At 23.6% G+C, this 17,418-nt stretch overlaps 2 protein-coding genes across 2 annotated transcripts in view; one reads left to right on the forward strand and one right to left on the reverse strand.

The window, feature by feature from the left end:
• Positions 1–17,418, reverse strand: part of LOC142229710 (niacin transporter NiaP) — a 257,106-nt gene that overhangs the window by 182,687 nt on the left and 57,001 nt on the right. The window lies entirely within an intron of this gene.
• inaF-D (trp-interacting inaF-D) overlaps positions 7,297–17,418 on the forward strand; it is a 50,602-nt gene continuing 40,480 nt past the window's right edge. Inside the window, exon 1 of the mRNA XM_075300954.1 lies at positions 7,297–8,361. Within this exon, the coding sequence (XP_075157069.1) occupies positions 8,139–8,361 (223 nt within the window). The 5' untranslated portion in view covers positions 7,297–8,138. The remainder of the gene's footprint in view (positions 8,362–17,418) is intronic.

A 17,418-nucleotide genomic window follows, 5' to 3' on the forward strand; every position in this document is an offset into this window, starting at 1 on the left:
CAAAATTTTATTTCTGTAGAAAATTTTGTCAACATTTTATTTCTATAGAAAATCTTGTCAAAATTTTATTTCTATAGAAAATTTATGCAGTTTTACTAATAATGAAAATAAACTCCAATATTCAAAATCTAATAGAACTCCAATATCCATTTTGGTTTTCCAGTGAACTATTTCGGTTTCTGGGATTTGATCATGGTGGCAAAAGGACACTAAAGGGTCCGAATAGCATTGCATTGCAACAGATTTGTTTATTGCTTGCGTGAAACCCCGGACGGGGCTTCAGACTTTCCCCTATGGGCAAATATGGGAAGCCACTGTGGTGCAATGGTTAGCGTGCCCGCCTTGCACACAAAGGGTCGTGGGTTCAATCCCTGCTTCGACCGATGGTTTTTTCAGTGGTGGATTATTCGCTCTCAGTAGTGCTGGTGACATTACTGAGTGGTCTCTAAGTGGTTTGACTGCAATGTGAAACACCGTTCGGACTCGGCTATCGGAATCGGGCAGCAATCAGTGACAAGAGAGAAGTTCACCATTGTGTTATCACAACTGTGTTATCAAAAATCGGGCTGCCACTATACCTAACCCATGGATGGAGTCCAAAATTGGCTATGGCGAATGTAACGCAAATCGCAGTAAAACAATGGCCTCTGTGGTCCTATGAGAGTAAAGATATATACGGGAAAGGGCGAAAGATATTTACGTGAGCTATATATAAATCTGAACCGATTGTTAATTCTACTCCTTGTGAAAGATTTAAAACAAATCAGGGAAAATCTCTGGTTTATGGGATCATATGAGTGCATGTCGGGCGAAAAATATATGTATATGGGAGCTATATCTAAATCTGAACCGATTTTTTCCACAATCAATAGGGTTCTATTCTGACCCAAAAAATTGTGCCATATTTGAAGTCGATTGAACAAAACCTGCGACTAGACTTGTGTTCACAGACGGACGGACATGGCTAGATCGACTCAGGGACCAATCCTGTGCATTATTGCCAAAGACACAATGCGTCTATCTCGTCTCCTTCTGGGTGTTGCAAACAGATGCACTTACTTACAATACCCTGTTCCACAGTGTAGCGCAGGGTATAACAATCATTTAACTACAAACAAATAATTGTTTTGCAATAAAAATAAATATAATTTGGCATTAGTTTAACTATAGGCTTTTTTCAGTGTACGAGGAAGAATATTTTCGACATTTACATGATGACATTGTCATTCTCTTTTTGTCTTTCCCAACAACTGCATGAGTGGAAAGTTAGAACTTCCTGGTATTTTGGGTTCTAGTTAAATTTGCCTTAATCGGCACCTTGAAGACGATGATAGAAGAACAACATATTCAATATTTTATGTTTTCCATACGGTATAAATAAAAAAACTTTCGTTCCCCATCTCTAAACCATATGAGCTTTCCATAACGCTATGTCTAATCTAGAAGGCAGAAATATTCTCCATACTTCTATTCTGCTGAAGTGGCCAATAAACACTCACACATTCCTTATGACTTAAAATGTTGGGGCAATAAATTTCTAAGCCATTCATATTAAATAGGTGATATATATGAGCATATTTTCTGCCAATACCTTTAAGTAGGCACACTCCCCTGACTATGGGTCATAAGATTTGAAGGTATCCATCTGGTTCAGGGTCATCAACAATTTGTTTTTTTTTATTATGCTCATATTTCTGGTGCTCATATTTCCGCCACAGGACCATAAACTAAAATATGTAAAAATCCAAATGATTGATTTATGAATGGATTTTTTAACCACAAGACCCCTATCAATTCAATATTGTTTATTTCGGTCTAAAGAATATCAATTATTTATTGAAAAACGAAAAGCAAAAAAATAAAAGAAAATTATTTTTGTTGAAAAAATTAGTCCAAACAAAAAAAAACTGTGAAAGAAAATATCCCCCTAAAATTTCAAACAGATCATCTAAATGGACAGATGGCATAGTATTTGGTAATGGGCTATGATGTTGCTATGTGTGTGTGTGGATATGTTCTCACAAATATCCGAAACTGCCAAAAACAAAACAGCAACAATAAAATAAACAAAGAAATTATTTCTTTAGAAAATTTGTTGATGAAAACAAATTGATGCACATCACATGCGAGTCATCACTGTGTATGATATGAAGAAGGGGTAAGAGGTATTAATACCACGGCAACAAATGTACCCACATCCACTCTCACACTCACAAAATACCATCCTTACAATAGAGGTGTGAATTGCCTGAGAAAGAGTTATTGACAATACACGAGCAGAATACGAGAGCTAAATTAGAGAGAGTATGCAAAAGTGTCTCCTACAACTTGTTACGATGAGTATTAGCCCCTTTCACCCGTTTGCTTTCATGTTTTGCCTCTATTGTCTAACTTTACAATAGGAAATTTAACGTAAACAATAACACAACGACAACAACGAATATCCCAACTCTATGAATGAGAGAATTTGCCTCCAAAACATTGGCAAATGTTATTTGTTTTCGTTTGCAAGAGTTGTTTGTTCTTCTCTTTAGAGGAAATATTGTGGGAGTACTCGTGTAGAGGCGCAACATTTTTGGTTTTGTGAGTTGTCATTTAAGCGTGTTTAAAAGAATCTTTAAATAAGTAATCGAAATAAAACACATTATATATACACTGAAAATAGTTCGGAGGGGGTTGTGAAGAAGTCAATTTTTAATGATTTTGAAAAAATCTGCACAGAAAAAAAATTGCCGTAATTAAACTAACGTTAAATTAAACTTATTTTTATTGCAAAAAAATTATTAGTTTGTAGTTCAATTTTATTATTTTTTGCGAAATTCTCCACAGCCCAATGAAAATTGCATTTTTTTAAGTATCTTTCAAACATTTTAAGAACTAAACGTGAGTATAAAGTTCAATGACCGTACTCATAAGTTCAATATGAACTAAAGCAAATGAAAATTTTCGTACGATTCCCACAAATAGGAATAGTATGGTTAAAATGGTCATGATTTGGGCCAATGATGTTCTTCTTTAATTTTAGTTAATGTCTTCTTCTATGAGAGGGTGTAATTTCGAGAACTGCAGTTAAAAAATACAACGGGACATTAAATTTTCCTGCTTTTAACAACGCTTTGTGGAAATCTCAAAATGTGGAGTAAAATTTAGTTCAATTTTCGTACGAGTTAGTTTATTCTTCCTATAAAACGGTTTACATTTTTTTCGGTGTGCAGCCATTGGTGAATTTTATACCCAGCAGACTAAACGAAATAGAAACGATAATGAGATTTGCGATTTAAATTGTAAAATCTACCAACACTGGCAGATTTTTTACTGTTTGACAGATAGGTAGAATTCTTTATGTTTTGGTAGATTTCCCAAAATATTCCCATCCAACTAAGAAGTAGTTCACAAATTTTTCACAGAAATAAAATTTTGACAAAATTTTCTATAGGAATAAATTTGTCTATATAAATACAATTTTGACAAAATTTTCTATAGAAAAAAATTAGGCAAAATTTTCCACAGAAATACAATTTTGACAAAATTTTCCATGGAAATAAAATTTTGACACAATTGTCTATAGAAATAAAATTTTAACAAAATTCTCTATCGAAATAAAATTATAATAACAAATTCTATAGGAAAAAAATTTAGACAAAATATTCTATAGATTAAATTTCTGACAAAATTTTCTATAGAAATAAAAATTTGACAAAATTTTCTATAGCAATATCATTTTGACAAAATTTTATAGAAATAAAAATTTGACAAAATTTTCTAAAGAAATAAAATTTTTAAAAAATTTTCTATAGAAATAAAATTTTGGCAAAATTTTCTATAAAAATAAAATTTTGACAAAATTTTCTATAGAAATAAAATGTTGACAAAATTTTCTGCAAAAATAAAATCTTGATAAAATTTCCTATGGAAATAAAATCTTGACAAAATTTTCTATAGGAATAAAATCTTGACAAATTTTTCTATAGAACTAAAATTTTGACAAAATTTTCTATAGAAATAAAGTTTTGACAAAATTTTCTATAAAAAAATAATTTTGACAAAATTTTCTATAGAAATAAAATTTTGACAAAATTTTCTATAGAAATAAAATTTTGAAAAAAATTTCTATGGAAAAAAATTTTGACAAAATTTTCTATAGATATAAAATTTTGAAAAAATTTTCTAAGGAAATAAAAGTTTGGCAAAATTTTCTATAGAAATAATATTTAAAAAAAAAACAAAATTTTCTATAGAAATAAAATTTTGAAAAAAATTTCTATGGAAAAAAAATTTTGACAAAATTTTCTATAGATATAAAATTTTGAAAAAATTTTCTAAGGAAATAAAAGTTTGGCAAAATTTTCTATAGAAATAATCTATAGAAATAAAATTTTGACAAAATTTTCTATAGATCTAATATTTTGAAAAAATTTTCTATAGAAATAAAATTTTAACAAAATATTCTATAGAAATAAAATTTTGACAAAATTTTCTATAGAAATAAAATTTTGACAAAATTTTCTATAGAAATAAAATTTTGAAAAAAATTCTATAGAAATAAAATTTTGACAAAATTTTCTATAGATATACAATTTTGACGAACTTTTCTAAAGAAATAAAATTTGGCAAATTTTTCTAAAGAAATGAAAATTTGCCATAATTTTCTATGGAAATAAAATTTTGACAAAATTTTCTGTTAAATAAAATTTTGACAAAATTTTCTATAGAAATAAAATTTTGACAAAATTTTCTATAGAAATAACATTTTGACAAAATTTTTTATTGAAATAAAATTTTGACAAAATTTTCTATAGAAATAAAATTTTGACAAAATTTTCTATAGAAATAACATTTTGACCAAATTTTTTATGGAAACTAAATTTTGACAAAATTTTTTATGGAAACTAAATTTTGACAAAATTTTCTATAAAAATAAAATTTTGACAAAATTTTCTATAGATATAAAATTTTGACAAACTTTTCTAAAAACTAAAACTTTGGCAAAATTTTATAAAGAAATGAAAATTTGCCATAATTTTCTATGGAAATAAAATTTTGACAAAATTGTCTATAAAAATAAAATTTTGACAAAATATTCTATAGATATAAAATTTTGGCAAACTTTTCTAAAGAAATAAAACTTTGGCAAAATTTTATAAAACAAATGAAAATTTGCCATAATTTTCTATGGAAATAAAATTTTGACAAAATTTTCTGTTAAATAATATTTTGACAAAATTTTCTATAGAAATAAAATTTTGACAAAATTTTCTATAGAAATAAACTTTTGACAAAATTTTCTATAGAAATAAAATTTTGACAAACATTTTGACAAAATTTTTGATAGAAATAACATTTTTACCAAATTTTTTATGGAAACTAAATTTTGACAAAATTTTCTATAGAAATAAATTTTGACAAAATTTCTTATAAAAATATAATTTTGACACAATTTTCTATAGAAATAAAAGTTTGGCATAATTTTCTATGAAAATGAAATTTTGACAAAATTTTTCGATAGAAATAAAACTTTGGCAAAATTTTATAAAGAAATGAAAATTTGCCATAATTTTCTATGGAAATAAAATTTTGACAAAATTTTCTATAAAAATAAAATTTTGACAAAATTTTCTATAGATATAAAATTTTGGCAAACTTTTCTAAAGAAATAAAACTTTGGCAAAATTTTATAAAGAAATGAAAATTTGCCATAATTTTCTATGGAAATAAAATTTTGACAAAATTTTCTGTTAAATAAAATTTTGACAAAATTTTCTATAGAAATAAACTTTTGACAAAATTTTCTATAGAAATAAACTTTTGACAAAATTTTCTATAGAAATAAAATTTTGACAAACATTTTGACAAAATTTTTGATAGAAATAACATTTTCACCAAATTTTTTATGGAAACTAAATTTTGACAAAATATTCTATAGAAATAAATTTTGACAAAATTTCTTATAAAAATATAATTTTGACACAATTTTCTATAGAAATAAAAGTTTGGCATAATTTTCTATGAAAATAAAATTTTGACAAAATTTTTCGATAGAAATAAAATTTTGACAAAATTGTCTATAGGAATAACATTTGGCAAAATTTTCTATGAAAATAAATTTTTTTTAAAAAATTTTCTATAAAAATAAGGTTTTGACAAAATTTGCTATAGAAATAAAACTTGACAAAATTTTCTATAGAAATAAGGTTTTGACAAAATTTTCTATAAAAATATAATTTTGACAAAATTTTCTATAGAAATAAAATTTTGACAAAATTTTCTATAGAAATAAAATGTTGACAAAATTTTCTATAAAATAAAATCTTGAGAAAAATTTCCATTGAAATAAAATTTTGGCAAAATTTTCTATAGAAATAAAATGTTGACAAAATTTTCTATAGAAATAACATTTTGGCCAAATTTTTTATGGAAACTAAATTTTGACAAAATTTTCTATAAAAATAAAATATTGACAAAATTTTCTATAAAAATAAAATTTTGACAAAATTTGCTATAGAAATAAAATGTTGACATAATTATCTATAGAAATAAAATTTTGAGAAATTATTAATCATATTATCTATCTTTAATTGCCCGCATATAAATACCAACTATTTGCCCAATTTATGCAGATAGTTGCATTATTCCAATGTGCAGCCTGATTACAAAAGGCAGATGGACGCATATCGTCTTAATAATTCATCTAGACCCAAAATGCGACCACCTGCAGGAAACCGAAATTTCGAGATATGATAAATAAACATGACAATATCATTCACTTTATGGTTGAGGCTATTAAAATATTTTCCAAACAAATCCGCTATTCTCAATGATTTTCTAGATCCTTAAAATAAACTCCCCATAGGAGCTTGCTCCAATTACCAGTAAAACAAATATAGGTCACCATATACTATTTAAAATGACCCAAACAATGAAATATTTATACTAACAAATCATAGAAAGTTGACAGCACTCTAGGCAAAGTGAAAAAAGCAAAACAACAAAGCAAGACAAAAACACAAGGAAATCATTTTAACTCTCTCTCTCAAAGTCAAAGAGAGTAAAATAACCTGAAAAAGAAACCGTGAGAGTAAAGGTTTAAAGAGAAAGCTGGGAAAAAAAATCCCATAAGAGATAGAGAGTTTACCAAGTCGGACACTCTCTCGCAGCCACACACGTACACACACACCCATATTAGCACATACATCTGAAAATGCGAGCCTTCCTTTGGTTTTTAAAAATACAAATCGCACTGATTCAACTGCCAAACGGATATTTTGGAATCATTACAAATGCAGTTGCACACGGTAACGGTTGGTTGTGGCACGGCAAAAGAAAAAACCCATAATGTGAGTGTGTTACAATAGCTAAACGACAAAACTATAACGAGATATTTTGAAAATATCAGCAACACCACTTATAACGTAAAGGCATGGAAGAAATACAAATGAAAACCAATGTGAATTTTTGAATGAATGAAAAACCAACAGATTACTAATAATAAAAATTTCCAAAAAAATTAAAGGAAAAACAATGTGAATAAAAATAATAAAATTTTTCAAAACAAAATCTAATTAAAAGGAATTAATAAAAACTCTCTCTAACATACTCATGCATATGTGTATGTAAGACATTTTAATCAACGACAATAATACAAAGAAAATATTGCAACAACAACAACTATATATCTTTTAGTAATGAAATTTAATGCATTTATCCGCCAAAAGAAATCTACATAAAATCGTAATACAAATACATATCAAAATATCGCAGAAATTTTACGCAAATCAAACGAAACGCTAACGTTTTAATACAAAAGAGATTTTTTTTGTCAAATTTCAACGTTAAAATTTTGCAAACAAATCCAAAGAAAGAAAAATAAAAACAAAACAGTGAAAAGTAAAAATATAATCGAAAACTGTGTTAAATCTATTACAACAAGTGTTACAAGAACGCAACAAAGTGCAAAGCCAACAAATTTCAGTAGAATAGCAAATGCACAAAATCCAACAAAACGTAATAAAATCACATACAGCTTAGAAATAAACCAACAGACATCGACAACATTGTAGTGTGAACCCCCCAATTTCAACAAACTATCATCACCAACATTGACGACGACGGCAACGGTACCAGCAACATCCAGCGACAACATGAATTCCAAAGTGGGCTCGTTAGAGGAAAAAGTCAAACTGCCGCCTACGGAAACAATTAGTCGCTGCTATCAGCCACAGGGCAATCGTAAGGTCATTCGCATCTTAACGGTTGCTGTCTATGTGCTATGCGTCTCATTGGCTGCTATAATGCTATCGCTGTATTATATATTCATATGGGATCCAACGATACGCCCATTTGTGACTAAAGGCAATAATTGTGGTAAGAAGTTGTGCCAAAAAAAAAAAAAAAAAAAACAAGCGAGAAAAACTAATACAACAGCAACACTAACAAAACCAAAATCAAGAGGCCAAAAAACCCAAAAACTAATCTCAGTGTCCGCAAACACTAACCAAAAATACAGGGCAATTGCAATAGCCAGCAACCGCATGATATAGTCAAATGATCTAGGGATGTCATTTTTGGATAACTTGTGAGGGATTGTGCGAAAACATGGTTTGAAAATAGAGCAAAATTGGAAAGATATCTTAAACCAACACTATATTTCGCTGGGGACATATTCTGGCTGATTCTTTTGGCTTTTGAGGAATACCATAAAAAACCTTATAACAAAGATCCAAACTACAATTTAAAAAAAAGTTCGTTACCCATAATATTTCCAATTAAAAAATTAATTGAAGTTGAACATACAATCATTTAAAAGAGATATATCAGTCTTTCGATTAAATTCTTGATCAAAATAAAAACTAGCTTAGTTACAACAAGTATATACAGCAGTAAGTTCGGCAGAGCCGAATCTTAGATATCCACCACCATGGATCAATAATAGTTTCCTTTGAAAATTTCAGGGGGGATTGACGACAGATATTTTCCCCAGCAGATGAATTCAGCCAGTACGCTTCCCGAAAATAAATGTTAAGATTTTACCTATGAAGACTGGATCAGATTCTGGATTTATAAGAACCGTTTTTTGTTTGAGTTTTAGAGGCCTTGATTTGAAATCTAAAATAGATTTTTACCCCAATTATTTAAATGATTACGAGAAGGAAAATCTGCAAATTTTACATTCAGTATCAAGCAATTTTCATGATCAGTGCACCTTCTCTACCCTCAAGATCTGAAATCGGTCTATATGGAGGCCTTACCAAATGGACCGATAAAAACTAAATCATATACACGTTTTTGTGGGTCTACAATGCAAGTATATTTTCAATTTGTGGCAAATCGGATAAAAACTACATTTTCTAGAAACCCTAGGAGTTAAATCGGGAGATCAGTCTAATGGCGGCTATGCCAAAAACATAGAGGGATTAACACAATATAAAGCACATCTAATTGTAGTTCTAGAATCTAGATCCCAAAATGGAGGGCCAGTTTATAAGGAAGCTATATCAAAAAGTGTATCGATACGCAATATATTCGGCACACCTCTTTATGGTCCTAGAATACCTCTAGATTTCCAATTTGAGGAAAATTGGATAAAAACTACGGATTCCAGAAGCCCAAGAAGTAAAATCAGGAGATCTGTCTCTATGGGGCCTATACCAAAACATGGACCGAAACTCACCATTTTCGGCACATCTCTTTATGGTCCTAGAGTACCTCTAGATTTCGAATTTCAAGCAAATTGGATAAAAACTATGGTTTCTATAAGCCCAAAACCTGGGCCGATATAAACCATCTTCCAACTTGGCCTGCGTGCAGACAAAAGATGATTCTGTGCCAAATTTCAGGACGAAATCTCCTTTATTGAAGACTGTAGCGTGATTACGACAGACAGACGGACAGAGGGACATGTTTATATCGTCTTACAATTTCTCCCTGATCAAGAATATATATGTATACTTTATATAGTCGGAAATCGATATTTCGATGTCTTACAAACGGAATGACAAACCTATTATACCCCCATCACCATTATATGGTGGTGGGTATAAAAATGATTGAAAGTTTTAAATTCTTTTACTAATTGTCCCAAATAACATTTAATTAAATAAAAAATATTTCAAATTAAAAATATAATATAAAATTGGCTCGCAAATAATTAGTTTTTATATTGACATTTTACATTTTTTCCATATCCGAAAATCCCACTCTAATTATAAACGCAAAATACACAAGAAAGAGCTCAATAATATAAAATCACAAGCAAATCATTTCATCACACGTTCAAATAACAGCAAATAAAATAAAATACAAAAACAAAAACAATAGAACAAAAAAATTTACAACATTTTCTATAGAAAAAAAATTTTGACAATATTTTCTATAGAATTAAAATTTTGACAAAATTTTCTATAGAAATTAAATTTTGACAAAATTTTCTATAGAAATAAAATGTTATAAAATTTTCTATAGAAATAAAATTTTGACAAAATTTTCTATAGAAACTAAAATTTTGAAAAAATTTTCTATAGAAATAACATTGTGATAAAATTTTCTATTTGAATATAATTTTGACAAAATTGTCTAAAGAAATAAAATTTTGGCAAAATTTTCCATAGAAATAAAATTTTGACAAAATTTTCTATAGAAATAAATTTTGACAAAATTTTCTATAGAAATAAAATTTTGACAAAATTTTCTATAGAAATAAAATTTTGACAACATTTTCTATAGAAATAAAATGTTGACAAAATTTTCTATAGAAATAAAATGTTGACAAAATTTTCTATAGAAATAAAATTTTTACAACATTTTCTATAGAAATAAAATTTTGACAATATTTTCTATAGAAATAACATTGTGATGAAATTTCCTAGTGGAATAAAATTTTGACAAAATTGTCTAAAGAAATAAAATTTTGACAAAATTTTCTATAGAAATAAAATTTTGAAAAATTTTTCTATAGAAATAACATAGAGGCATAGAAATAACATTGTGATGAAATTTCCTATTGGAATAAAATTTTTCTAAAGAAATAAAATTTTTACAAAATTTCCTATAGAAATAAAATTTTGACAAAATTTTCTATAGAAATAAAATTTTGACAAAATTTTCTATAGAAATAAAATTTTGACAAAATTTTCTATAGAAATAAAAATTTTGACAAAATTGTCTATAGAAATAACATTGTGTTAAAATTTTCTATTTGAATAAAATTTTGACAAAATTGTCTAAAGAAATAAAATTTTTCTAAAGAAATAAAATTTTGAAAAAATTTTCTATAGAAATAAATTTTGACAAAATGTTCTATAGAAATAAAATTTTGACAAAATTTTCTATAGAAATAAAATTTTGAACATATTTTCTATAAAAATAAAATGTTGACAAAATTTTCTATAGAAATAACATAGAGGGATAGAAATAACATTGTGATGAAATTTCCTATTGGAATAAAATTTTTCTTTAGAAATAAAATTTTTACAAAATTTCCTATAGAAATAAAATTTTGACAAAATTTTCTATAGAAATAAAATTTTGACAAAATTTTCTATAGAAATAAAAATTTTGACAAAATTATCTATAGAAATAACATTGTGATAAAATTTTCTATTTGAATAAAATTTTGACAAAATTGTCTAAAGAAATACAATTTTTCTAAAGAAATAAAATGTTGGCAAAATTTTCTATAGAAATTAAATTTTGACAAAATTTTCTATAGAAATAAATTTTGACAAAATTTTCGATAGAAATAAAAATTTTGACAAAATTATCTATAGAAATCACATTGTGATAAAATTTTCTATAGAAATAACATAGAGGGATAGAAATAAAATTGTGATGAAATTTCCTATTGGAATAAAATTTTTCTATAGAAATAAAATTTTTACAAAATTTCCTATAGAAATAAAATTTTGACAAAATGTTCTATAGAAATAAAATTTTGACAAAATTTTCTATAGAAATAAAAATTTTGACAAAATTATCTATAGAAATAACATTGTGATAAAATTTTCTATTTGAATAAAATGTTGACAAAATTGTCTAAAGAAATACAATTTTTCTAAAGAAATAAAATGTTGGCAAAATTTTCTATAGAAATTAAATGTTGACAAAATTTTCTATAGAAATAAATTTTGACAAAATTTTCGATAGAAATAAAAATTTTGACAAAATTATCTAAAGAAATAACATTGTGATAAAATTTTCTATTTGAAAAAATTTTGACAGAATTGTCTAAAGAAATAAAATTGTTCTAAATAAAATTTTGGCAAAATTTTCTATAGAATTTAAATTTTGACAAAATTTTCTATAGAAATAAATTTTGACAAAATTTTCTATAGAAATAAAATGTTGACAAAATTTTCTGTAGATATAGATAGAAATAACATAGAGGAATAGAAATAACATTGTGATGAAATTTCCTATTGGAATAAAATTTTTCTAAAGAAATAAAATTTTTACAAAATTTCCTATAGAAATAAAATTTTTACAAAATTTCCTATAGAAATAAAATTTTGACAAAATTTTCTATAGAAATAAAATTTTGACAAAATTTTCTATAGAAATAAAATTTTGACAAAATTTTCTATTGAAATAAAATTTTGAAAAAATTTTCTATAGAAATAAAAATTTTGACAAAATTATCTATAGAAAACATTGTGATAAAATTTTCTATTTGAATAAAATTTTGACAAAATTGTCTAAAAAAATAAAATTTTTCTAAAGAAATAAAATTTTGACAAAATTTTCTATAGAAATAAATTTTGACAAAATGTTCTATAGAAATAAAATTTTGACAAAAATTTCTATAGAAATACAATATTGACAAAATTTTCTATAGATATAGATAGAAATAACATAGAGGAATAGAAATAACATTGTGATGAAATTTCCTATTGGAATAAAATTTTTCTAAAGAAATAAAATTTTTACAAAATTTCCTATAGAAATAAAATTTTTACATAATTTCCTATAGAAATAAAATTGTGACAAAATTTTCTATAGAAATAAAATTTTGATAAAATTTTCTATAGAAATAAAATTTTTGACAAAATTATCTATAGAAATAACATTTTAGCAAAATTTTCTATAGAAATTAAATTTTAACAAAATTTTCTATAGAAATAAATTTTGACAAAATTTTCTATAGAAATAAAAGTTTGACAAAATTTTCTATAGGTATACAACTTTGACAAAATTTTCTATAGAAATAAAATTTTGACAAAATTTTCTGTAGAAATAAAATTTTGACAAAATTTTCTGTAGAAATAAAATTTGGTCAAATTTTTCTCTGAAAAAAAAATTACAAAATTTGCTATAGAAATAAAATTTTAACAAAATTTTCTATAGAAATAAAATTTCGACATATGTATATAGCTATAAGGTCTTAAAATAAAATTTAAAAAAAATAAAATCGATGGTTCGAAATATTTCAAATAAATTTGTATGGTGGTGGGCATTAAAATAGATCGATTCAGCCCATCTGCTAGTTTAGGATACAAAAAATAATCGCCATAATTGGAAGTTGCGTTTCATGTACAGTCATACCGTACATTGATCGAATGAATAACACAATGGAATCTAATTTGCGTAAAATTTTTTTTTGCGTAAAAATTTTGACAAAATTGTCTAAAGAAATAAAATGTTTCTAAAGAAACAAAATTTTGGCAAAATTTTCTATGGGAATTAAATGTTGACAAAATTTTCTATAGAAATAAATTTTGACAAAATTTTCTATAGAAATAAAATTTTGACAAAATTTTCTATAGATATACAACTTTGACAAAATTTTCTATAGAAATAAAATTTTGACAACATTTTCTATAGAAATAACATTGTGATGAAAGTTCCTATTGGAATAAAATTTTGACAAAATTGTCTAAAGAAATAAAATTTTTCTCAAGAAATAAAATTTTGGCAAAATTTTCTATAGAAATAAAATTTTGACAAAATTTTCTATAGAAATAAATTTTGACAAAATTTTCTATAGAAATAAAATTTTGACAAAAATTCTATAGATATACAATTTTGACAAAATTTTCTATAGAAATAAAATTTGGACAAAATTTGCTCAAGAAATAAAATTTGGAATTACAAAATTTGCTATAGAAATATAATTTTAACAAAATTTTCTATGGAAAGAAATTTACAAAATATTCTATAGAAATAAAATTTCGACAAAATTTTCTGTTGGAATAAAGTTTTAACAAAATTTTCTATATGAATAAAATTTTAACAAAATTTTCTATATGAATATAATTTTGACAAGGAATGAAATGTTGAGAAAATCTTCGACATATGTATATAGCTGTAAGGTCTTAAAATAAAATTTAAAAAAAATTAAAATCGATGGTTCGAAATATTTCAAATAAATGGTGGTGGGCATTAAAATGGATCGATTCAGCCCATCTGCTAGTCTAGGATACATAAAATAATCCCCATAATTGGAAGTTGCGTTTCATTTACAGTCATACCGTACATTGATCGAATGAATAACACAATGGAATCTAATTTGCGTAAATATTTATTTAGTTATTTAATTAGTTTATTTAGTCATTGTTGTTGTTTTTTTGATTTCAGCTTAAAACCATACATTGACTAAACTACAAGTGTAGCCTAACCAACAGAGGAAAAGAATGTTTGTCAAATTTATTTGGGCAAAGCCCTATGGTTTATTTAGTATGAAAAAAAAAATTTGTTTAGCCGAAGTCGGAGTCGGGCAAAATTTTTACGACTCCGACTCCAGCAAAATATTCAGACTCCGACTCCACAGCCCTGGTACAACGCTTTATGAAAATCTCAAAATATGGATTATAATTTAGTTCAATTTTGATACGAGATTCATTCTTGTTATAAGACCGTTTACTTTTTTCGGTGTATAGTTGGTTAATCGGGCTCCTCTTCTGTACTGTAAATTTCAAATAGCAATTATCGATGAAATGAAGATAAAATAAAATTAGGTTAATTTATGTGTAATATAAATCAAAAACAAATGGTTTCATAATTCTTTAGTAAATTCTGGTATTTTTTAATTAATATGGTATCACAATTGCCTCATAGTCAAAATGAGCCTGCACAGAAAAAAATATTTGTAGACTTCAAACACATAGTTAGTTGATCCAATTCAGTTTTTATTGAAATTTCTTCAATCACTGTAATGATAATAATAATAATAATAATAATAATAATAATAATAATAATAATAATAATAATAATAATAATAATAATAATAATAATAATAATAATAATAATAATAATAATAATAATAATAATAATAATAATAATAATAATAATAATAATAATAATAATAATAATAATAATAATAATAATAATAATAATAATAATAATAATAATAATAATAATAATAATAATAATAATAATAATAATAATAATAATAATAATAATAATAATAATAATAATAATAATAATAATAATAATAATAATAATAATAATAATAATAATAATAATAATAATAATAATAATAATAATAATAATAATAATAATAATAATAATAATAATAATAATAATAATAATAATAATAATAATAATAATAATAATAATAATAATAATAATAATAATAATAATAATAATAATAATAATAATAATAATAATAATAATAATAATAATAATAATAATAATAATAATAATAATAATAATAATAATAATAATAATAATAATAATAATAATAATAATAATAATAATAATAATAATAATAATAATAATAATAATAATAATAATAATAATAATAATAATAATAATAATAATAATAATAATAATAATAATAATAATAATAATAATAATAATAATAATAATAATAATAATAATAATAATAATAATAATAATAATAATAATAATAATAATAATAATAATAATAATAATAATAATAATAATAATAATAATAATAATAATAATAATAATAATAATAATAATAATAATAATAATAATAATAATAATAATAATAATAATAATAATAATAATAATAATAATAATAATAATAATAATAATAATAATAATAATAATAATAATAATAATAATAATAATAATAATAATAATAATAATAATAATAATAATAATAATAATAATAATAATAATAATAATAATAATAATAATAATAATAATAATAATAATAATAATAATAATAATAATAATAATAATAATAATAATAATAATAATAATAATAATAATAATAATAATAATAATAATAATAATAATAATAATAATAATAATAATAATAATAATAATAATAATAATAATAATAATAATAATAATAATAATAATAATAATAATAATAATAATAATAATAATAATAATAATAATAATAATAATAATAATAATAATAATAATAATAATAATAATAATAATAATAATAATAATAATAATAATAATAATAATAATAATAATAATAATAATAATAATAATAATAATAATAATAATAATAATAATAATAATAATAATAATAATAATAATAATAATAATAATAATAATAATAATAATAATAATAATAATAATAATAATAATAATAATAATAATAATAATAATAATAATAATAATAATAATAATAATAATAATAATAATAATAATAATAATAATAATAATAATAATAATAATAATAATAATAATAATAATAATAATAATAATAATAATAATAATAATAATAATAATAATAATAATAATAATAATAATAATAATAATAATAATAATAATAATAATAATAATAATAATAATAATAATAATAATAATAATAATAATAATAATAATAATAATAATAATAATAATAATAATTTCTCAGTTAAAAACTAATTGATATAATTAAATTTTATGGTTGATTTTTTCCAATTTATAAAAATTTGAGGCAATTGCAAGTTTGAAAATTTTAAAAATTTCACATAAAATTTTATTTGGAAAAATGTTGGTGATATTTTTTTCTGTGCGATTGTTATGCATGTATAGCTACTTAATCTGTAATCAGAATTTAATATTTGTATATATTTATTAGAAATGGTATGGCAAAATTCTTTTTGTGATGAAGCCACCAATAACCCTCAACATAAGAATGAATATAAATACCCACATAGCTAATGACATCCCTAACCAATAACCAGCCTGCTTGCCTCTTCAGTCACTCATAGCAATAACAACAAGCAACAGCATCACTAAAGCCTGTTATAACAAACCAAACTCTGAACAAACAAATTCATGGCCTAAAAAATGCTAGAAATTCCATAACTAAACCAAACAAGAACATCTGCAATCAATTATGCCCTCGAACCATACCAGCTGACAAAAACTCCTTTACTCATAATGCCTCACTCACTCTACTACCTTGCTACCTTATACCACTCTACTCAACTCTACTCTTCTCTACAAATATGTAATGAAATTAAAAGTTTCTTTTTATATATGTTATTTTTGTTGCTACTACCAACATTGTTG

This window comes from Haematobia irritans, chromosome 3 (assembly GCF_050003625.1).
Source record: "Haematobia irritans isolate KBUSLIRL chromosome 3, ASM5000362v1, whole genome shotgun sequence".
NCBI lineage: Eukaryota > Metazoa > Arthropoda > Insecta > Diptera > Muscidae > Haematobia > Haematobia irritans.